General features: G+C 34.8%; 1 protein-coding gene and 2 pseudogenes across 1 annotated transcript; 1 reads left to right on the forward strand and 2 right to left on the reverse strand.

Moving 5' to 3' along the window:
* The first annotated feature begins 14,020 nt into the window (after positions 1-14,020).
* On the forward strand, positions 14,021-16,954 carry LOC145054034 (MAR-binding filament-like protein). The gene is made up of 6 exons (XM_079002168.1): positions 14,021-14,424; positions 15,491-15,696; positions 15,778-16,030; positions 16,117-16,224; positions 16,322-16,557; positions 16,655-16,954. The coding sequence occupies exons 1-6, from the start codon at positions 14,200-14,202 to the stop codon at positions 16,752-16,754; spliced, it is 1,128 nt and encodes a 375-aa protein (XP_078858294.1). The 5' UTR covers positions 14,021-14,199; the 3' UTR covers positions 16,755-16,954.
* Positions 16,955-23,704: 6,750 nt separating this feature from the next.
* On the reverse strand, positions 23,705-24,314 carry LOC145050388 (transcription factor TCP18-like; annotated as a pseudogene).
* A 6-nt stretch (positions 24,315-24,320) lies between these two features.
* LOC145050389 (putative polyamine transporter At3g19553 pseudogene) lies at positions 24,321-25,047 on the reverse strand (annotated as a pseudogene).
* Positions 25,048-25,383: the final 336 nt, after the last annotated feature.

Consider the following 25,383-nt stretch of genomic DNA (forward strand, 5'->3'; position numbering starts at 1 on the left):
GCACATGGTTGTTTGGACTGGAGTTGGGTTGAGGCGGGTCCTGCTTTGTGCTGTAGGCCAAGATACCCACGGCGGACCGGTTGTTCCGAAGGCCCAACGAGCGGTCCGGATAGGTTGTAGGGCCTAAGAGGGCGGACCAGACGTGCCGAGGCTCGGAGAGTGGACCAGGCCGACTGAAGGCCCGGTGCGGGCGAACCAGTCATACTGTAGACTCAGAGAGTGGACCAGGTGGATTGAAGGCCCGGTGCGGGTGGACCAATCACACTACAGACTCGATGTATGTGGTTAGATTCGGAGAGTGGACCAGGTGGATTGAAGGCCCGGTGCGGGCGGACCAATCACGCTGTAGACTCGAGGTTTATGGCTAGACTCAGAGGGTGGACCAGGTGGACTGTAGGCCGGTGCGGCGGACCAGACACACAGTAGACCCAAAGTGCATGGCTGTTCTGTGATCAGATATGTTGTGGCATGTTATGCGTGTATGGTATAAGTGGTTGGTATTGTGGGGATATCTCACTAAGCTTTCGGGCTTACAGTTGTGGTTTTATGTTTTTCAGGTTCTTCAGGAGACCGTGGCAAGGCGAAGGCGTGATCGTACCGCTCCTCATGATTTTGTAGTAATGTGATTCTGGGAATACGCTAAATGTTTTGTATTGAAAACCTTTTTGTAATGATTTAATGGAATCGAGTTGTTTTTGAAAAATTTAAAATTGGTTGTATTTTTCGGTCGTTACAGTTATTGCTATATTTAAAATATATATATATATATATATATATATATATATATATATATATATATATATATATATATATATATATATATATATATATATATCTGTAAAGACTTCAACTATATAGGTGTTTTTGCGCAACGCGCGGACACTTTTTTCCTTTCACTACATTCATTGGAAACTCCCACACATTTTTCCTTTCACCACATTCATTTGAAACTCTCATGACTTTCAATTCCTTTCTAATAATAATTATAAGTTGGTTAATAAGATTAGATAAATATCAAACCTAAAGTGTAATCATATATAAACTAAATTTCAATATTAAAATAATATTTTTACTTCTACTTATAAAGTTATGTTTTTTTTTTAACTTTTAACATATTATACTTAATTTATTAGTTTTAATATATTGTTGGATGTAAACCATTATCATTTTAAAGATATAATTTTGGAACAATTTGTATAAAATGTTTAAATTATTAATTTGAATATAACATTACCGGTTCAATTTAAATATAAATTTTAGTTGAACTTAAAAAACCCAAAGAACATTTTGTAAATAGTTAAAAGTCATTAATTGTAGTGTCTTTCTAATAATGATTATAAGTTTGTTAATAAGGTTAAATAAATATCAAACCTAAAGTGTAATCATAAATATACTAAAATTCAGTTTTAAAATAATATCTTTACTTCTACTTATAAAGTTATGTCTTTAACTTTTAACATATTTATATACATACTAATTTATATACATATTTATATACATACAAAAACCACCTTATCTTCAAGATAGAGCTTATGAACACAGATCTGGACCTTAAAGGCTAAAAGGTCACATAAAGTCTTCAACTTTACTCACATGCATGACCAAATGAAGCTTAAGAGACCAAAACAAAGGCATAGAAGGTGCATGGAGCTCTTAGGGTTATAAAGTTGGCACCTTTGTGCCATGAAAGCTCCTTAAGACCCTTGATTTCAAAGGGTTTGTCCATATGTATAAGGTCCCAATTACAAGATCCAAACCAATGATCAAAACAAACAAGAACAAAAATGAGTAGAAGAACAAGATTATCAAGCAATTCACACGTCTATTAGAGAAGAACGTCTGGTACACCTTGAGTTACACACACAGTTGACCGTAAACACAATAGATATATGTCACTACTGACAGACTCTGACACATACTATTTATAGGGACTGACTGGCCGTAAACAAGTTCACGGCCGTAAACCTGTTTACGGCCGTGAACACAAACTCAGCCGTAAACATACATCAATAAGCTACAAAACACCTCCAACATGACCAAGACCCTACTAAGACTGTAACACCCACATATTTGGACTAGTCAATTTAGAGACGATAAGCGTCAAAAATAAATTTTTAATAGAATATTATTTAGAACAAATAATCTTAACCAATTTATATTATATGTGACAAGGGTTCCGTACATATAAAGAACGTTGAAATCCGAGTTATAACAAAAAAGTTATGACCCGTAGAAGTTTTACGGCAAAAACGGCACGACACCGGGAATCGTAAAAAGCGACTTTATGATAAAATACTTTCTAGCCTTATTGATTTAAACAAAAGTCGTAGTATATGTTAAACCAAGAGTGTGCATAAAAAGAACGTCCAAATCTGACTTCGTATGAGGAAGTTATGATTTTTCTAAGATTTAGCATAGTAGTGCACAGCCTAAAATTCGAATTTTAGATAGGTCGATTTTTAGCCAAAATAATCTAAATGAGAAATGAAGATATCGTTAATAGGATTTAAGCAATAAAAAGACAGTCGAAAATGGAGCTCGTACGCGAAAGATATGGATGAAGCTTAGTCCCTACTCTTTGAGCACGACGAATTTGATACAGTTTTGTAAATCTGAGATAGAGTGAGAATTAGCCGACGAGATCTAAATGAAAGTTGTAGTACTCATAAATACCAACGCGTGGATATAAATAACGTTGATAATAGAGCTCTTATGCAAAAGATATGGACAAAACTTAGTCTCTACTCTTCGAGCGCGATAAATTTGATATAGTTTTGCAAATCGGAGATAGAATGAGAATTAGTCGACGAGGTCTAAATGAAAGTTGTAGTACTCATAAATACCAACGAATGGATATAAAGAACGTAGAAAACGTAGCTCGTACGTGAAAGATACGGACGAAGCTTATGGGCTACTCTATGATAAAATCCCTATAAATAAAGGATGAATCCTTCATAATTTCTTCACACCATAACCTTTCTTTCTCTCTCTGACTTCTCTCTAGCCTCCTTAACCCCCCCAACTCTAGGGAACCTCCCTAGCACGAGAAGGAAGCCCCGGAGTGCTTGACGGCTCCGAGAAGAAAAGCTTTCAGCTCGGAAACGCTGCTCCAGTGAAGCCCAATTTTTTTTTAATAAAAATCCGCTGTAAGTGAGTTACGCCTACGCTATTTTTAATATAGATTCTAATTAAGTATAGTAACATTATTGGGACCTTAAAATAATTATTTGGGCTATTATTATGAGTTATATAAGAGTGTTGTTTAACACTTATAATAGTAATAATATTTAGACTATTAATTAGTCGCGGTTAACGTTAGACTAAACCCTAGCGGTATTGATACTAGGTTTTGTCGAATGAAATTGTTTTAAGAGTAACGAAACGTTGTCTGAGTTTGGAATCACCACCTTACCAAGTGAGTGCATGGTCCCTTTCATCTTACACATAGATATGAAGTATTTAATAAAAATTACGTGTTGTGAGTGCATAGTTACTTTCATCTTACACATAGATATTTTATATAAATTATGTGTTTTGTGTGTATATTGTCTGAATACTTGCTGTCTATTCTGGATGAAACATTTTATACATGTTCTTAAATGATCTAAACTGTATATGTATTTTATATCTACAAAATGTGTTAGGTAAAACATGGGTAGATTAGAGTTGAGATAAATGATGAGCGATGAAAGATGAGATAAATGATGAGTGATGAAAGATGAGTGATAAAATATGGTGCAAAGCGATGAACTAAGTGATGAACCAAAGCGATGAGCCAAAACGATGAGCCAAACGATGACCCAAGTGATGGCCCCGTCATCTAGCAGAGTCAGGATGACAACCACGGAGTATTCTAGACAGTCTAGTGGAACACTAGCAGGCTCGCAACCTATAGTTGTTGTGAACGATGTGTTCACCCGGTGTACTCTAAAAACCCATTGACAGGTATTGCGAGTGGACTCTCGAAAACGATACTGTCAATAAACGAGATAAACCCTAGCGACTATGCAGACTTAGTGTCGATTCCTTAGGATACTCCTTAGGAATGAACGAAAGAGGAATAGCTGAATCTTAGGGTAGATCCTTAAGAGTAAAGAAGACAATGGGGATGGGTAATTGGGTTGATTGCTTGATGTTTAACATAATAATTATATTATTGTGGGTTGAAAACCCTATGTACTCACCAGGTTTCCCAACCTGACCCACTCAGTTTATTTATATCACGGTTGTTGATATGAAATCACATTACACTGAGAGATTAAGGAGATATAAATCACTAGTGATAATGAATGTAAGTTCTGTTTATGCTTATGTTTCTGTATTGACGATGACATCCCAAATGTTTTAAAATGAATAAAAATACTTTTCTTTGGAAATGCTTTGATAACGTATTTATCATGTTTTACTGGGAACAAATTTCGCAACATTTTTATTAAAAGAGGTACTCTGATTTTTATAAAGCATAAACAATATTAGTCTTTTCTGGCCGTGAATATGGGGATGTCACAAAGACTTATACAGATGATTGCCTAGCTCAAACCACAAATCTATGACCTATCAATCTTCCCCTTGGCTTGTGGCTAGCATAAGCTCGGTCTTCTTTTATCATGGGTTCTCTAGCAGCCTCACATCCGATCTTTCAATAGCCCCCATCCAAAGCCTGTTGGCAATGATCTTTGCAACCATTCATGTGTACTCTTTAGCGGCTGCCTCCAAGATGTCTAATTTGCAAATTATTTGATGACTTGCCAAGGTGTGAATGTCTCTCTCCCTGAACCTCAGAAGATCCTTAGCTTCAATAAGTCGAAGGACAGTGTCACTGTCTGAAAACTTGATTGCTGCAGTGGCTGTGACCTCATCAAAAGCCCAGAATTCCATCCGATCTAGATATCCATCTTGAAAATGTTGAGGAATTGGAATTTCTTTCAATTTTTTAGTAGCAGGCCACATCACTATCTTCATTGGCTCATTTGTTTTGGGATCAAGCACCTCTGGATCTCTTTTAATCAGAGAGTTAGTTGTCTTCATTCCAGAGAATTTTTATTTGACTTGCCGCTCCAAAAAGAATTTGATATTGAAAGCCTAAGGATCTTTGGAGGGATTGTGGAATGGAGCATTTGAGAGTTCTGTAAGATCGACTCTTGTCCAAGAACAAAAGTCGTGTGTACTCTTGTAGTATTCAGCAGTGCCAAAGTTCCTCTTTACCAACCACAGTTTTAAGTCAGCATGATATCCCCACATCTTAATTCCCGAACGATTTCCAAACTTGTCGCCAAATCTTCGTGTTTCAAGATCAGTTACTGTGAGTTGATGCTAGTCTCGACTTCGATTCTCATCAGCTTTCTTCATAAACAACCATCCTTCTTTCTTTTCAATAGTAACTTTTCTTTTAGCTTACTTGATTATGATTCGAGTATTGGCATTGACAGACTCAATTTCGAATCGATCAACAACTCGTGTGGTTTTGGGAGGTGGAGGATCCACAGGATTGTCATTTAGAGAAGGTTGGACAAGGACGTTGGAAGGACCTTCAGTTACTACTAGCGGAACAACAGATGACTTGAATTTGTCAAATAATTCTTCATAAAGTTTATTCTTCAACTCGTAGTAGCATGTAGTCAAGGCTCCAAGGTGAGTTTGGAGATGAGTTATTTGCTTTGATTTGGCCATGTTGTCAGCTTCAACATCTGAAAGACGAATGTCAAGATTACCTATCAAAACATCTTTTTTAATGATCGTTTGTTTCAACACACCAATCTCAACCTTGAGCTCTATGTTGGAAGGCTCAACTCCCCCGGGTCTACCTTCCTCAATAGATATGTCTTTTCCGCGAGGAGGAAGGCATGTTGCTTCTTGTGCTGCCAAGGCCTGTGCAAGTCTTTTAGAAGCGATGTCATGATCAAGCCTTGGGAGGGAGGAGCCTCCAGGAGCTGAAGGACTCCCTGCTTCAAAGATGGTTCTTGGTCCTTCATGATCAGGAGCAGTTAAAATGGTTTGAGTAGTAGTTGACGTAGTGATTGCAGGCTGAATGGGTGAGGTTTGTTCCTGAATTAGTACCCCCGGCCTCAAATCATGTCTTTTTCTGTTCAATGGAGGCTGGGAGGTATGTCACAAGCGGATCACTCACAAATGGTGTAGAAGTTGGAATATCAACATTAAGGGGAGAAATCATTGATGTTGTATCCGTATCAATTGGAGTACTGGCCATATATGCAGAGGAAGGAGGCATAGCTTATTGAACATTATCCACTTCTCGTGTCTCCGTTGTCGGTTGTGCAACTTCATGGACATTGTAAAAGAAGGAGTCAAAGTCCACATTTGTGGGGCAATAGTCATCCGCAAACCCAAAACTCATATCCACATCATCATATCTAGCCAAGTTACCACCAAAAATTTAGTCATCATCACTGAAACCCTCATCATCACCATCACCACCCGCGTCTTGACTCTTGTTGAAGTCACTTTGTACCTCCACATTGGTCATGGTGTCATGTTCCTTTGCTACAATTGCAACAGGAGAAACTCGTTCTTCTTCATGCTTTGAGACAGTAACGACATCGTCTTCAGGTTCCAAGTGAACAGAGGAATCACTAGACTCAGATGCATCATTCAATTTAGCAAACGCTCCAAACTTCACTAAAGGGAATTTTCCTCGAAACATAAATTTACCCTTACGGTTCTGTTTAATTAACCCAATGGTGTTTGATCCAAAGGATTTCATATCTAAAGTTTCTCCTCCCTTCTCAATCTCCGAGAATTGATTGTTGATGAGCAACTGAATGAACCTTAGGTACATGAGAAATTTATCTATTGTCTTTCCTTTAATGTTCCCAATAATTTCGTCCAAGATGAACTTGGAGAAGTTGAAATCAAGTCCCGCCGCAAGAGTGATGATTGCACCTGTGTTCCGTAAAGAGATTTCATCCGTTCCAGATCTCCTTCCCGAGATGCAGCTGACAAAGACATGAGCTAGAAACCTCCAGTATGGTGGTAACAACTTCTTTAGGGTTGGAGGAAATTCTCCTTCATATCCCATTTTACCGAGGAGTTCTTGAGCTTGATCCATTTCAATCTCGGTCAGGAAACTTGGTTGGTCTTCAATTTCCAGAACATCCCGGATGATCTACTTTGTTGCAATGACCTTACTTCCTTTAACAATAGCTTCAACAGACATTGAGCCATCATTCCCCTTTTTCACTACTGCAGTCTTCCAGAACTCTTTAATCAGGCTTTGGTTGATCGTTGGATTTAGAGTCAAAGCAGTAGCTAAGCAGCATTTCTTCAAACCATGGATCATGGACTTGAATTCACCATGAGCTGCAGGAGGGTCAACCAAAAAGATTGCCAAATTGTGACTATCAGCAAACTTGAGTCCATCCATTTTGATTTGCACTTAACCAAGTCAAGTGAGAAAACAACTTATTTAATCATTTAAGACTAAGGTTTTACTCATGTAACAATTTAATTAGGCTTTAATGGTGATTAAGTGTTAAAAACAGATTTTAATGTCCAAAAAATTGAGTTTACGGCCGTAAACGGGTGTACGACCGTAAGCCCTTCAATGGCCGTAAACAGCTCAAGAGTCGTAAATGTCAGCAGTTTCAATTTTGTCGATTAATCCTTCGATTCAAGGTCGTTTCATTGTTAAAATGACATTCTGATGATCGCAATGGGCATACCTACAAACGTAAACAGTCAATTTTGAGTTATAAACACAAAGATAGATGGATCGATGAACAACCTTAGAGAGGATCTAAGTGAGTTTACGGCCGTAGAAAGAAAAAGAGAGTAAAGGAGTGTACAGTCGGACTCAGCAGCTTATATACCCGGACCCAAGACCCGGTCCAAAACCCATGGACTACAACCCAAAAAGCTTCAAAAAAAATTAAGCCCAATACCCGAAAACAATTAAAAATAATGCATTTTGAGGACTAAAAAATGAAATAAAATAAAACAAATTCTAAAAATTAAACTAAACAAAATTTTAATTTTTTAATTTTTGATTTTTATCGAGATAAAAATAAAAATAAACATAAAAATTAAATTTGAAATTAAATTAATTAACACTAATTTCACCTAAACTAACGCTAATAATATTTTTATGAGATTAGGATCAAAGTTTTTAAACAGGCCAAATCCGTTTATCGGTACCTCTACCTTCATGTCTAGATCTGGTCGATCGCCAGTATTGTGGTCCACTTAAACACGAAATATTGTGACAAATTTTTGACATATTATAAATGACAAGGCATTATGACCTTATGTTTCTAGATAAAATTCCGAAGGACCATTCATCTCACAATGAACAAGGATATTGTTGTCCACCTAAATTAAGCAACGAGATCTACAGACAACCTATTGATTGTTCAATTTTAAATGTACTAGAACATGTTTCCCGCATCCTGACATACCCCAATAATCAGGAACTTCCAAAGTACTCCTTACTTTAGGTGAGCAGACAATTATTATGGGAGAAGTAAGATTTAGAATGCATATATTATACACCCAGGTCGGATCTCTTCTAATCTCGCAAAGGGTGAAACATATGACTAACCAGATTTAGAGGGGTTGAGAAGTAGAATGGTGCATATGCTGTGTACCAGGTCGGATGTATTTCAATCACACAAAGGAGACATCATATGGCTAACGGATTGGAAGAATTGCATAGATAGACGATGCAAAGAAATAGAATTGCATATGTTGCAGTCCAGGTCGGATGTATTTCAATCACGTAGAGGAGGCAACATATGATTAATAGAAAGAAAGCAAGAAAATTATTTCCTACATACCTACTTTATCAGAATTCCCCAGTCGCCCCGTCAATACCGGAATTAAGGACAGAGTCTGTACATCGAGGAAGAGTTAAACCACGACTCTACATACAAATTACTTTAGTGTGACCGGTGGATTCTCATGTATATCTCCCTGCTCAATCTGCTCAAGCGTCGTATTGTCAGGCTAAATGGAACTATCTAAGTTAAGATTTGTCAAATATCTAGATTCCTTAAGCTTATCTACACCTGTTCATTTAAATCTTTTGTGCCTACCAGCACATCGAACACAAAGCCTAGGCAATTTAGATTCAGTCCTTTACACATGTTTAGACTGCCCGTTATCACTTTCTTGATATCACTTCCCAATAAACATATAAGAAAATAAAAAATTGTCTAAAAAATTGTCTTCAAAATGAATCAGTTTAAGATAAACTCAGGGGTATATAGAAGAAAAACTCAAACCTTAAGTCACCGATTTAGTTTGCATCTAGAAGGTCTGAGAACAGCACACATAATCTCAGAACAGATCCGAAAATTCTTTACATTGTTAAGCACATAACCACATGAGTGATCCCTTCCATTCTTCCTTTCCCGCAAAGGACACATCCTCTCAAACAATGTTCAAAGTGTTGCACAGTTAAAAACTGTCCCCTATCATGTGCCTGGAACAACCACTACTACAAACCAAAGTCTGATGATATGCCTCCAGAGCTGCTCCAACACAGAGCGGGATCAGATGGTCTTTGGAACCCAATCCATTTTGAAACTGGGTTGACCTTTGTCATCTACGCAAGGAACTCTCTCTCATAACATATCTTGCTTATCACAAACATAAGATGTATAAATATTAGAAGCATTAGGAGATTTAGGAGATTGAACCTTTGGTACCCTTCTGTAGTTGGGTTTAACCTGTTTCTTGTTCGAGCAGATGGGTGCCTCAGTACTTTCTTTTGAACTGGAAGCCGGTCGGTGATATGTCATCGATTTGGCTGATATTGATTTTGTTGGAGCATCTCTTGGATTGGATTTCTTGGACGGCATACCCTTCTTGTTGTTGGAAGATGAATCCTTGGCCTTTTGCGCGTTCCATTCGTCATTGTCTGAACGTGACCTTCAAGGGTTTCTTTTGGAAAATCTCCCTCTTGGCGCTTTCTGCCACCCTTGTGCATAGTAAGGAATGCATGCATGATTTGGGCAATTTCTGGCAATGTGTCCAGGTGTTACACAGTGAAAACATGTCTTTTTCTTCACTGGGAAGTTGTTTCTTCATGTCCTGGTGGCGTACCCTTGCCTTGTTTCTGGTTGTTCCCACATGCACACTTGCAGCAAGCAGTCGGTTTTGCTTGTTTTGGTGGCTTGTATTTTCCAACAATAGGTTTAGAAGTAACTGAGTTAGAAGCAACAGATTCAAAGTTCAAGGAGTTATTGGTTTGACAGTCAATAGAATTTGCAGAACTAGAATTAGTTCTGTTCTCCTTGTCGTCATCCTCTACTACTTTACCTGCACATGATGTAGACGCATCAGAAACGTTCACTTCAACATTCTCAGTTGGCCCAGATTGTTCAGTCTTAACTGAAGTTGGTTCAGGGAGTGGTCCAGACTGAGCAGGAATTTCTTCCTCATTGGTCTCAAAGGGTGGGTTATAATTGTCATTGAAGGGAGGTGGTACAATGTGATACCCTAGACCCTTGGTTTGATTATATTTAAATGTTAATTGTTTTTCTATCATGGACACGACTACCTCACTTGACACATCAAATTTTTTAAAGTTGAATTCAACATCTTTATATTTTGCTTTTAATGCATCAAGTTCAGCAGTCATAACATCAAAATCTTTCTTAAGATATCTATAATGGATACACTTGTCACTATACTCTGCTTGTAATTTCCTAAAGTCCTTAGTCTTGGCTTCTAGTTGTTCTTTCAATGGTTTATGGCCTTTCCTAAGTTGGTACCCCTCATATTTAAGTTCCTCGTTTTCTCTTTTTAATAAATCTATATGTTCACGTAAATTTTTAATTGTGGCTTCACAAGATTTAGTACATGAAACTTCATTTACTGGAATGTTTGAGGAACTCATTTTTACCAAAAATCCCCTTTGACTGAAAACTCAAAAGTCAACCTTAAAAGTCAAATTTAAAAGTCAAACCGAAAAGCTAAATTTGAAAATTTGAAAGTTAAACGAGAAAGTCAAAGTTTAAAGTCAAAAGTCAAACTTGAAAAGTCAAAGTCAAAATTTGAGGTCAAAGGTCAATTTAGAAATTCAAAAATTAAAAGCTAAAATTTTTGGAAAAAAATGAAATTTAAAAATAAAAGGAAATTGATTTTTGGGCTGAACGTGTCAAAATTGCGAAATTGGGTTCGAAATGGAGTCATTTTGAATTAAATCTGGGAGGAATGAAACATATGGCTTTCTAGTCCAACTGGTAAGGTGCTTGGTTTAAGACTTAGGTGACCCGGGTTCGATCCCACCCAACCCCAAAATCTCCTTTCCCTTTTTTTAAGTGTGCGCTGCTTCGCACTAATGCTGCTGATCGAAGACTTGCTGGGCCGAACACGTGCTCGGCCGAGGACGAAGCGAGAACCGTGCACGTGCGAGGATGCTGAGCCGCACACCGAGGACCGTGAACTCCGACGGCCGTAAACTGTTCTCGGTTGTAAACGAACTTCGGGCCGTGAACTCTTCTTGGGTCGAGAACCCTTCAAGGGCTGTAAACCCTTCAACAGTTACGAAAAAAAAAAAACGATGTTTTTCACCCTTTTTGCTCCAAACTCGATCAAAAACTCATTTTTATCAAAAATGCAAAGAACAAACCCCCTATTTTGCCAAGATCTATCCAAAAACGCAGAAATCCTTCAAAAATACGATCAAATACGCTCCAGATCTGCAAAAATTGATTGATACAATCCAAACTCTGATACCACTTGTTAGTCCCAAATCTGTTTGTGTATCAATCAGATCCAATTGATGGTGCGGAATCTCAATCAATTGGATGATGCAAGATCAAAATAAGAAGAAGGAGAAGAAGAATAATATGAATCTTCAATGTATTGATGAATGAAATGATGCTCCTTTACATAAGATTCACACACACACACACACACACACCTTCTCTCCTTTCTCTCTCTATAACACCTTAGAATACACACACTTAAGCTCCTCTAGCTGTACACTCATTCACCACTCCTCACCCCTAACACTTATATATATACTTGGGGAACATGGGCCGTAAATGGGTTTACAGCCGTGAACCAGTTCACGGCCATAAACACCCATTGGGCCGTAAACACTTTTCGGTCCAAGACGGAAAATTACAATTGCCTAGAAAAACAAAGTATAAACCATAATTTAGACCCAACAATTAACTTTGTTTATACTTTGCTTTTCTAGGAAATTGTAATTTTCCGTCTAGGACTGAAAAGTGTTTACAGCCCATGTTCCCCAAGTATATATATATATATATATATATATATATATATATATATATATATATATATATATATATGTGTGTGTGTGTGTGTGTGTGTGTTAGGGGTGAGGAGTGGTGAATGAGTGTACGGCTAAAGGAGCTCAAGTGTGTGTATTCTAAGGTGTTCTAGAGAGAGAAAGGAAAAAAGGTGTGTGTGTGTGAATCTCATGTAAAGGATCATCATTCCATTCATCAATACATTAAAGATTCATATTGTTCTTCTTCTCCTTCTTCTTATTTTGATCTTGCATCATGAAATTGATTTGGGATTCCTCATAATCAATTGGATCTGATTGATACACAAACAAATTTGGGACTTACAATATGGGACGTCCAACTCACAATGACCACTTCTTTTGGACAAAACAAGCAAAAGAACACTAAGATGAAGATCTAAGTAACCACAAGGCAAGGTAGAGACTTTTTACCTAAAAGATACCGAAAATGAAGCAAGGATTTTGGATCTAGCAGCTCCTTCTTGTATCTCCAAGCTCCTCTTTCTTCCAATGGCTTCAAACACACACAACACACTCAAGAATGGCTCACAAACACTCAAAGATGCCTTAGGGTTTCGAGGTCAGGATTTAGGACAATGGAGGATAGAAATGAGGCCAATTTATGGAGCTTAAGTTGTTTAAATAAGGTGCAAAACACCGAAATTAGAGTTTCATTCCTTCCAGACAACTCGTCGAGTTGAGGCATCCCAACTCATCGAGTTTATCACTTAAAAAACATGCGGTCCATAGCATTTCTACACGACGAGTTGGGGCTACCAACTCGCCGAGTTGCTCTACAAAATCGAATAATTAGAAGTTTAAATACATACCAGGAACCAGACGTTACATGTATATACCAAGGTTTTGTAGGGCGGTTCCATGGGTTATAATTTCCAAGGTAGTAAAAAACTTTATTGTTACAAACATCATTGTTTTGAAAAAGCTTATTTAATAACTTATCAGATGAATATGTATATAAATATTCTCTTTTAGCCTTTCAACTGTTTATGTTTAATCTTTCTCATACAATTTATATTTTCAAAAATATGGAGTTGATTTGGAGATGGGGTTTTTGCTACATGGATCACTTGGTCGTGGAAAAACATTGATTGCCAAAGTTGCAGCTAACAAAATAGGATCAAATTTTATACACATTCGTGTTTTTTTTTTCACTCATTATAAATGATATTTTACTCACATTATGTTTTTCTTCATTATTTATGATGTTATAAATTTTATTATGAAGGGTCCTAAGCTTCTCAACAAATATGTTGCTCAGGGTGAATTGGGGATTCATACAATATTTAGACATGTAAGGGAATGTTCTCCATACATATTGTTTTTCGACGAGGTCTTTCTTTTGAGATTTCTTTCCTTTTTATTTTATGATGAATTTCGAATTTGAAAATTATGATGGTGAATTTAAGCTTCATTGCCAATTTTTTGGTATTAATGTTGATTTTTGTTTATCGGGTAGATCTGACATAACACAATGTTATAACGGGAACAAATAAAAGTAGGATGTTTTAAAAGAAAGTAAAATCGATCTTTACATCGGTTAACCCGTCCATCAAACGGGTATACCACAAGTTGATTTTAGATAAAAATACTATATACAATTTTTCTTCCAAGAAATTAACAACTAGAACTAAACAATAATTATACTAAATAAAATGATATTATTTGGGCTGATAAGTATAGCCTAATTATAAAGAAAAGTTTCACCAACCCCAGAAGCCCAGCCCATAACTGTAATCTTATCTTATGGAACGATTCCCCTCCCACTCCAACTGTTCGACGCTTTGCTCCCACGAAAATCCTGATCACCGTGTTTCCTTTGTTCGGTTCATGTCGTTCGTTTCCAATACTTTTATCGTCGCTATATATCATGACTGTGTTCAACGCTGCACACAGATTCAACAAGTGGTAGGAAAGAGAGTGCATAAGGGTGTCTGTTAATGGCAGCCTTTGTCGCCTCTTTTCTCTCGTGTGCTTCTTCTCGCCCTCCTCTCTCTTCTTCTTCTTCTTCTTCTTCTTCTTCACTCGCTCTTCGTCGTAATCAGTCCGTATCATTTCCAAGCGTTTCTTTTCGCCGAGTTCCCAAAGATTTGATAAACGTGAAAACCCTAGTTTTTGCTTCGTCGGATGGGATTAGGGCACATGAAGGGAATTCACGCTCAAAGGTTAGTTTTGTTATTTAAGTTATTGAATTGCACGTATTGGTTGACTGGATTGGATCAATTGAGTCTTAAATTGCTAAGACGTTTCAGAATTTGGTGATTTTAGTTGGCTTAATCGAGTAGGTTACTGACCAAGAGCTAAATCAGTATTTTGCTTGTGTGATCGATACCTTGCTTTATTTATAACTTCTTCACCACATACTTGTTTCAATTGCATTACATAAGATTTACTTCATGATTAAATACTAGCTGAATTTCTTAGTGGGATTAGATTGAATTAAGTGTAGTAATTAAGAACTGTTGAGGGATCATAGCTTATAATGGGAATAATCAAAGACCAAATTGGATGGTAAGTGCATGGTTTTTTACCCAAGTTAGTACTTATGGACTTGAATTTAATTTTAATATAATAGGCTAGTGCCAAATTTACCTAAAGAACAAACATCTAGCTCAGCTTTCTTCTTCATGCTCAGCCAATAGTATGTTTATGAACATTCATATTAGCTCAGGCAGTTATAGAGAACCACTTTGCCTCTTTATAATAAGGATTCAAACTATTACCAAGTGATTGTGGCCACTTTATGGCCAAATGACTCAAAATCCATGATCTAACAGTGATCAAAACTCAAAAGATCATTGCTTGCAGAAAGTTTGCCATCAGTCTACTAAATCTTGAGGGTATTGTCATTTTTTGGAAGGTTTTGCAGCTTAAAGGATCCTGGAACATGTGATGTTAGATAAATGTAATTGACTCTTATGTAAATCTGGTGTGGGAAAGGTATATGCTTTGATGTAGATTGAATTTGGCACTTGATTTGGAATACCAAATTTAGAACATGCAAAAAGCCTAACCTAACTAACCTATTCAATGACTTTTGACTTTTTCCAAATCAAAAATCCATCTTTACAAATCTTCTCCAATGAAAAACCTTTTTTCAAACAACTAAACATTTAACCCCATGTCCTCATCTATTCAAAATGTTAACACATGTCATTTTATGATACATATGTAATTATTATATACTTATATAAATAAATAAAAGAAGTGACTATTGCATATTCCTACTAGAAATCGATGCTCTTGAAATTGATTCAAGAAATAGAGCCATTGGATGTGAGCATCATCCAAAGAGATGTTCCACCTACCACCATTGATGCCATGAAGAGGACCATATCAGGAATGTTGGGACTTCTACCTTCAGACCAATTTCAAGTCTTAATTGAAGCTTTATGGAAACCACTTTCCAAATTATTGGTTTCTTCTTTAATGACTGGGTAATTACTAATTACCCTTCTTTACTTTTTTTTTTTAATCTTTATATTCATTTTTAGGAACTTAAAATTGTTGTATTGCAGGTATACATTGAGGAATGCTGAATATAGGCTGTGTTTGGAGAGAAACTTTGACACATATGAAGAAACTACAGATCATAAGCAGACAATTGGAATTGAAGATTCAAAATTAATACACAACAATATAACAACAAATACACATAAATCTGAAGAAACTAGTGAAAATCCATCCGAGTTTCCAGATTTTGGTGAAATGACCCCTGAAGTTCAACAATATATCTTGAAACTGCAATCCCGTTTGTTTTCTGTCAAAAAGGTAATGACTAATGACTATTGACTACTAACTACCAAATGACCAAACTACCCTTTGACTTAAAATGAAAAATTTGTTAACGATTCCAGGAGCTTCATGAGGTGAAGAGGAAGAATGCAGCTCTGCAGATGCAACAGTTTGTCGGGGAAGAAAAGAATGAATTGTTGGACTACTTAAGATCTTTACAACCAGAAAAGGTTATAATTGTTTCATGAAAAGGTTTTTATATTTGTGAATTGTGAGTGATTATTATTATTATTATTATTATTATTATTATTATTTAAGTAACAACAGGTGGCTGAGCTGTCAGAACCAACATCTGCAGACCTGAAAGAAACAATTCATTCGATTGTTCATGGTCTTCTTGCAACACTTTCACCCAAAATGCATTCACAATCACAAACATCAATTGGAATTGGAAGCAGTGATCATGATGTTGTGGAGAAGGAGAAGGAGAAGGAGAACACTTCTATTCAATTTCAGCCCCTTGTTTCTTTGACTAGGGACTATCTAGCTCGACTACTCTTTTGGTTACCCCTCTTTACTTTATATATCTTTTTTTTTAATGTGCTTTGGATTAATTAATTTATTTAAAGTATATAACAAAATATAATATGTTAACTTAAGGTGCATGCTGGTGGGACATTATCTGAGAGGGTTGGAGTATAGAATGGAACTCGTGGAGCTTTTATCATTGTCACACAAGGAGGAGGATTATGACTTATGATTTATGATGGTGAACATGTACATTAAGTAAGGGATTCGTGTCTCTATCTGTATCATGTATTTTGTATATATTCCTTCATTCCTAGACACTATTTGATAACATTTGTTTGTTTGTTTGTTTATGTGGATTGTATTATCTTTTATCAACAAAATAAATGTATCTATCAAGTTGCGAATCTTGAATGCATGTTGTATTTGTTACTTGTTAGATTCCGGTATATTTCGCGCATGTTTAGCACCAAAACATAGAAATTCAATCAAAATAGAAAAAACAAATGGGAAAAGATTCGCTCAATATCATTCAATAGGTTGAAGAAAAACGATAAATTGGCATTTTCAAGAAGCGAGATATAATCACAATTCACATGCCATTCAATGCATATTATCCACTACTAAATATGGAGAGTCTTAACGGCCTAAAAAGATGCCTGACCTTCCCTGTCACAAGGGGCGGATGCAAAAATACATAGTAGGTGACTAGGTGTTGACCATAGATGAAAGTAGGTAAAAAAAATTGAAAAATCGAAATTTTTTCCACCACGGATAGAAAAAGTAGGTGTTGCTACTGCCACACCTGGACCTTGCTAAAACCGTCCCTGCCTCTCACAACGTGCTTTGAGGATATCGGATCTATGGGAACTTTGCAGTTAAGTGTGTCTAGGCTAGATCAATTATTTTCATGATGGGTGACCCTCTCATAAGTTTTCGTCTCTGAAGCCCAAAACGGAAAATACTGTGATACGTGTCAGAGGAGTGGAGGATGTTTTTTTTGAACCGGCAAATGATTATATTAGAAACAAAAAGTCACCACCAAGTAAGAATATAGGAGGGGCGAAAAAAACACAAAAAGAGTTACAAAGTCTGAGAAAATAGTTATGAAATTACAAGCAAATAAATGGATTAACACACCACTCAACCCATTTAAAAACAACATTCTGACCTTCTTTGTTTCACCCATGTGTATAATGTGGATTTGATGTTGTCAGCCACTTTGGTTGGTGAAATCCGAGATTTTTTAAAAACCCAATCACACCTTGCTTTCCAAATCATCCAAAGTGTTCCATAGCATATGTTTAGCAAAATCTTTCTCCTATTAGGAGTGGAGGATGTTACATCTAACAATCTACACACTTTCAAAAAACGAACTTAATGTTTTTGTGACTAGAACTTTGAGTGTTCCTCACACGTTATCTCAAGTTGAATTTCCCAGTAACCCATGTATGGTAGGGGAGAAAGCGAGAAATATTTAACAGACCCCATTTACTAAACCTTTCTTTCTTACCCCGTTTTCTAACAAGCAACATTCTTCATTAGTTCAAGCTAGATCGATCAAAGTCTGGTGAAGGCTAGTCTTATGAATGACTTCTATAGATGGGTCAATGTATTGCTTAAACTTAAAAGGGTCTATATATGTCTTTAGGTTGAATGTAGATGAGATTGTGGAATATAACATTGCTACAAACTGATTGTTGAGCACATTGTTTTTTTTTTTTTAATTACTTTATCTTCCATCTCGTCTTTATGTTTTGAAACCATATCACAGTCACAAGAGTCGACAAGTGACCGAAGAAGAATGGGAGAAAAAATGTGGGTTACATTGGAAGGGAAGATGATGGACCGGTTTTAATTAATAGTAATGATAACTCAAAATTATTAATAAAAATAGAGAATAAATAATTTTACAATTCAAATACTTACATGATTCTATCTTTTAGAGACCTAAAAAAACCACATGCAAAGTATGATTTATGATTAAGCTAGGATTTTGTTAAAGGTCAAGGGTAGATGCAAGTTAAGTATGGGTAAAACAACAAAGTAGCATATGTATGAGTTATGTCTTTTATGATGCAATTGATTTTGTTATAAATTGGATTGGGCATTATTTTTGGATTGTGATTTGATGTCAATATATTATAATGCATCATATAATTGCACATATACTTTTTCAAAGTCGTAGTGTAGTAAGTGGTTACTTAGGGAAGTTAAAAGTTTACTATAGGCAAGCATAAAAATTATTTTAAACTGAATGGCCGAATTGTAAGAATATTAGGTGCACAGTTAACTTTACAGTAAATATGTAAACTTTCGAGTTGCATTTCATGCTATCTGATTAAATAATTAAACAATTAAAAAAAGTAACAGACACAATGATGGGTCAAACGGTCAATGGGATTAGAAAACCATACCAAAACAAACTTCTAAAAGTTTTTTTTTTTATTTTTTATTTTTTATGGTTTTATAAATTAACTCTTTTAATCATGAAAATTTTAGATATTTAGGACAAGTTATTGGGACCATGAATGAATGGAGCTTTTGCATAATATAAGGAGGAGAATGGTGGGTTGGGTTTTGGTGGCAACAACTAATTCTAAAACCCTAAATAAAATATTCTTAGTCAAAAAGTGATTGACTTCCCAAATTCATGCATCGATTAAACTTTTGTTAGATAGCTTCATCTTATGATGTGATTCATGGTGTTTTCACCTTTTAAGAATAGATTTGCATTCTATTTGATATTCCTCCATGAAGTAATTCAAGAGTCAAGACAGTGAAACTAAGTGAAAAAAAAACACAAAATAGATTAATTATTTACTTTAATACATATAAAGTTTCAAATATATAAATGTTGGTTATAGTTATTTGGGCAAAGGTATATGATTATGCAATGAATACCAAATCATTCTATTTTGGCATTTGGCAATATGTAAGATTGTGCATTAAGAATTTTAGAAAAATAAAATCAGACGACTTTAGTTCCTATAAAACATAATTTTAACTTTTATTAGGTTTAACTTTTTTTCAGTTGTTTGATAATTAGAGTTATATGTCTATGAACTAAAACTAAATTGACTGATATTTTAAAAACAACTTTATAAACTTTATATCAATAATCGTAAATCCAATGTCATAGTTACCTTTTGATATTAAGATCTATCTGAAATTACAGATAATACTATAGTTTAACAAAGTATTGGGTTTTTGTTTAAAATTAAAGGTCACTTATGTTATTTTTTTTTGATATTTTATGACATTATACCGAAACATATTAATATCTTCTTTGTATTGTTTTGTCGCTCTCTTTCGTTTTCATGCGTAAGAATGTATAAATATACTTCTATTTTATTTGGCCATATTAACGAATAAAACATAAATTATACGGATATTGTAAGTAAAAACCTTATGTTTGCAACTTTTTAACGGTTTTACCCTAATTTTAATTCAATTTTCTAATTTTCTCCTTTTTAAATTTTATCAATAGTTTTCAGTTTTTCTTGAAGTAAAACTCACATAAAAACCATTAAATTTACAAATTTTTTTTACAATTTTACCATAAGTATGTTTTTTGTTCAACTTGTTAATTTCGGTCATTTTGCTTTCTTTTTTCCGGTTTAAGTTGGTTCGACATTTTTTCTTGATATTGCATGTCAGCATCTTATAAAAAATGAAAAGAATGGTGAGAAAGATGCTCAAAGACCCGGGAGATGTATGCATGCATCTTACTAATGAACCAAATAATATTTTTTTTGTAATTAACGTTATACATTGCATTAATTAAAAAAAATATAACTAAGTAACGTTAAGTACATACATTTTTGTAATTAAAGTTTCATTACTTATAAAAATTTGTCTGATTTACTTGTAAGGAACTAAGATGATGTATTTGAGTTCAACCTTACTCTAACTATTTTTTTTTTTCATTTTTGTTTTTAAAATGTTAACGTTATGTTATGCCAACAAAAAAAATATGCAACCAACGTGAACCGGTTAAAAAAGTAAAACGAATGAAATTAACAAGTTGTGTATATAAGGTAAAATTGAAACAAAACGTACTTAAATAAAACCATAAGAATTTCATTTTAAGAAAAACTTATAACCAATGATAAAAGTTAAATGAAAGTTATTAAATAAAAAATATCAAAACAAATAAAATAAAACCGTTAAAAACTTATATCAAAATAAATAAAATATAACTTATAGGTATAAAAATTAACATGAGGTGATAGCAAGGTTACCTTAAAGGGTCGTAGATCCAGTTAATTGGAGTTCACCATTCTTATTTATGGCCCCATCTAGTGTCCTTTCAATTCCTACACAACTTTGACGCGCCCTCATTTATCCTTTAAGTCTTTAACCTTTAATGCCACTTGCTCATAAAAGAAAATAAATAGTTTACTCATAGAAATAGTCAAATAGTATAGAATAAAAGGCTCGACTATTTGTTGGTTGTATTGAAATTGAATACTTAGACTTTAAGAAACTAATGTAATATTCGATAAAAAGTAATTTTTGGTAAAAAGGAAACGATTTAAGTTGATTCGATCAAATTGATAAATAGGGTGAGATGTTTTAATATATAGTTCAAGATATATGAATGTAAAAAGAAAAAACAACACAAGATGTTTATAAGGTAAACTTTTGATTATTCAAGATCTACGACATAAAACCTCGGAAGGTGATGAAAGACGTATTTCCTTTGAGTTCTTGTTAGAATAAAATGATTACAAAGCTCCAAGAAAGAAAGTGTAGAGCCTTTTGAGTGAATTTTTCTATGTGAAGTGCTCTCGACTCGTATATTTATACATGTAACAAATACTACCTCTCTTATAAATTTGAGATCTTCATATTATCCCACGTTTGACCGCTAAGCAAAAATATTTAACCACGTGTTGTTGACTTAATCTTTGGCTTGTGGTAACAATAAAAATTAAAAATAAAGAAAATTTGCCAAAATGTTAGATACATATCATGATAACTTTCAAGATGTTCTATGATTGCCAAAAGGCAATATAGTAACCAAGATTTTAGACAAACCAAAACATATAATAATTATTAAGATAATATAAAAATATAACCATAACAAACAAGTAAATACATTTTTCTATAATAGTAGTAAGACAGGTGTCATGATATATATATATATATATATATATATATATATATATATATATATATATATATATATATATATATATATATATATATATCATATTTTTGTAAGCCATATCATTTTTTCCTTCACCTAATAAAATTGATGTGTATCATATCACATTGTACCATATTTTTTTTTTCTATTTTTTAATTGAATAAAATGTAATGAATTAAAAATAATAAAATGATAATACTTCCTTAATTAAACAAAATACATACTAAATTAAAAACAAAAACATAATCGAAACATAGTCGAATAATATCTGACGTCTAATCATCGTCACTTAGTGCGTCATCAAAATTCTCGTCCGAATTTCCTTTAAACATTTATGATTCGTCATCTGTATCGCGGAACAAGTTATCTTCAACAAAATCGTCGTCAACATGATTCGTTCAAGCATTGAAGATGTGTTCTACCAAATCAACACGAATGTTGTGGTGTACAACCCGGTCGTATACTTCCTCTCTGTTTGCCATGTACGCCTCCACATCAATACAAACTCCTTCGACATTTAGTAAGTTCTAATTCTCATTGTAGCGACATATCACTTCCCTCTCATCTTCTAAAATCATATTGTGTGATATGATATATGTGTACATCAAGCTACTTATTCGTTTGGACTCCATAGATCGTGTCGGTAATACGAGCATGTGTCAACGTCTCTTTTGGACACACGGTAGATACTCACAGTACCGACACGATCAATGAATAAGTAGCTTGATGTACGCATATATCATATCACATAATATGATTTTAGAAGATGAGGGGAAAACCATTTTCTGCTACTATGAGAATGAGAATATATCAAATGTCAAAGGAGTTGGTATTGGTTCAGAGGCGTACATATCGAACAGAGGAGAAGTATACGACCGAGTTGTACACCACAACCGTCGCGTTGATTTGGTGGAACACATCTTCAATACTCGAACGAATCCCGTCGTCGATGATTTTGTTGAAGATGACTTGTTCGAAGATATATATGACGAATCATAAATGTTTGAATAAAATTTGGATGAGGATTTTGATGACGTGCCGAACAACGATGATTAGACGTCACATATTATTCAAATGTTTCGATTATGTTTTTTTTAAATTTATTATGTATTTTGTTTAATTAATAAAGTATTTTCCTTTTATTATTTTTAATTAATTATATTTTATAAAATTAAAATAATGGTACGGTATTACATCAATTAGTTTTTTGGGGTGAGATAAAAAATAACATAACGTTGCAAAAGTGTGGTATGTATGGTATGACACCTAAGACCCTTACGAATTATATATTTAATGTATCCCAATGTTAAAGCAAAAAAAATCATCTCTAATAAATGAAATTTTTTTTGCCACATGTCACACTTACATTGATTTTTGCCACATGTCATTTTGTGATTAATTTCAATTAAATTTTCTCCACATGACATTTTATGTTTTTTTTTCATTTTATTAAATCTACATAATATTAAATGTAATAATTATAATAATTGACTTTCCTTCTAATTCCAACATTTCTAAATTAAAGCTTCATTAGTTTCCTTTGTTTATTTATCTAATTTTTTTTTTAATTCACAAGAAAAAAACACTTTAATTTTAATACTTCAATATTTTTCTAACTTTTCTTAAAAATTTAATTTTTTTCAAATGTTTAGAATTTTTGTATTTAATTTTTTTAAATGAACCCATGTAATACGTGTGTCTTACACTAATAATAACAAAAGTTTTGTACTTGAATAAAACACCAAATGTCTTGATTTTGTCCGAACTTATACTCGAAACACTTTAATATTTTTATGACAAAACTTCAAAAATGGTCCCTGTGATTTTCGAAAATATCAAGTTTAGTCCCTAAGTTCAAAAAACCTCACAGATAGTCCCTGTAGTTTCAAAACTTTTAACAAATGGTCCTTTTCGCTAACTCCGTTAGCTTTTGACCATTAAGTGACGAACATTTCTGTCTTTTCACTATTATAGGGACCATTTTTGAAGTTTTTCCCTTATTTAAAAAAAAGAAAAAAAATTATTATTTAATATAGAAAAGGTCTCTCTCTCTCTCTCTCTCTCTCTCTCTCTCTCTGGCCAAAGGGAATCCAAGACCTTAATCAATTTACATTTTGATTGATCACCCGATAGAAATGTGGTCTAAATTTAGAATACTGATCAGCGCCAGAACCACCAACATCACCCCCACCAATCTTGTTATATCTATTTTCAGTTGTCCTCTTCCTTGCCCTTGCTCTTGCTTGTTCCCTAGTTTCTTTAGCAAGAGAGTGATGAGTATATGCACTTTTCCTAACTCCTCTATCAAGCTTTTTTCTTCTCTTTGTTACTGCTAGAGGAAGTAGATTTTGCGTTACCTACTGTAATCACCGTATCTTCCCTTATTTTCTCCATAGATTGATCATCGGTTCCAGACATAACTTCACATTCTGATGTAGAAGAACCGCTGTTTGACAGACCAATGAGACTGCAAGTGCGGTCTAACTGCTGGGGAAGTAGATCTTGAATAGCGGGTTTTGATTTCATGAGCAGCCACTCGACAATATTGTTGGCCTTATCGAACCCAAGCATATCTTGCAACCTGAAGAACCTCTTTGCTACATCAAGAGACAATCTCATCCTTTGGTCCCTGGGGCCTTGAGATTAAGCTTTCGGAAACGTCCTACTTGGATTTTCAACTTCACCAGCTAATGCACTTGCTTTATCCCAATAATTCAAGTTCAAAAACATGCTATTGAAGTAACCCCTCCATTGAACTTTCTTGAAATCCAAAATTATCCATCTTTTAGGCCTGATTTTAGGGATTGAAAGAATACCCATGACTGCAAATGGAAGGAGTGAGAAAGAAGCAAGAAGAACAGCAGAAAATCCGACAATGTGAAGACCTCTGTAGTTCAGATGAGTTAATAAGATAGTAATTGCTAAAAGGGTTGGAATTCTAGCGTATAATTGATCGAAGATTGGGAGTGATTGCTTCAAGTAATTGAGAAATAATACAGGGTAAAGTGCGTTTATCCATAACCCCACTAAACCATTTCCAAAACCCTTATTGGAAACCCTAAAAAGGGCCGAACGCCGATGATATCCAAATGACATAACCGCCGTTTTCAGGGAAGCTTGTGGTGAGTTTGGCTGTGATTAGTGCTTCTGGGATGCTCCAGAAAATGGGGAAAATTAAGAACCCTAGTAATGAAAGTAGAGCTCCGCCTCTAGATTTGACTGAATCTTCTACACCAAATGGACCCCCAGAAACTTCGTAGAAAATTAGGGCGATTAGAGGTAGTAAAGTTAGTTTAGGGTTTGATTTCTTATATGTGGTGTTCTTCTGATCATTGCTCAAGATCGCCTGTTTGTTTCCCTCCACACCCATGAAGTTTGACGATCGAAAGCTTGATCTTATGGCGTATTAAGTTATCACCATGGTCATGATTGAGAAATCGATGGAATAAATGGGATTAGTACAAAAGATTTTATGAATTGGATTTTGATTGTTCGAGGAAGCAAGTGAAGATGCGAATGGAGAGAGAGAGAGAGAGAGAGAGAGATAGAGAGAGAGAGACCTTTCCTATATTAAATAATAATTTTTTTTTTTTAAATAAGGGCAAAACTTCAAAAATGGTCCCTGTAATAGTGAAAAGACAGAAATGCCCTTCACTTAACGGTAAAAAGCTAACGGAGTTAGCGAAAATGACCATTTGTTAAAAGT

Source organism: Lactuca serriola, chromosome 5 (assembly GCF_051521515.1).
Source record: "Lactuca serriola cultivar US96UC23 chromosome 5, Lser_US96UC23_V15, whole genome shotgun sequence".
Lineage (NCBI taxonomy): Eukaryota > Viridiplantae > Streptophyta > Magnoliopsida > Asterales > Asteraceae > Lactuca > Lactuca serriola.

Coding starts and splice junctions, on each gene's coding strand:
- LOC145054034 (XM_079002168.1), top strand. CDS start 14,200: ATGGCAGCCTTTGTCGCCTCTTTTCTCTCGTGTGCTTCTTCTCGCCCT. Junction 16,225..16,321: donor GATCTTTACAACCAGAAAAG/GTTATAATTGTT, acceptor AAGTAACAACAG/GTGGCTGAGCTGTCAGAACC. Junction 16,558..16,654: donor CTAGCTCGACTACTCTTTTG/GTTACCCCTCTT, acceptor TGTTAACTTAAG/GTGCATGCTGGTGGGACATT.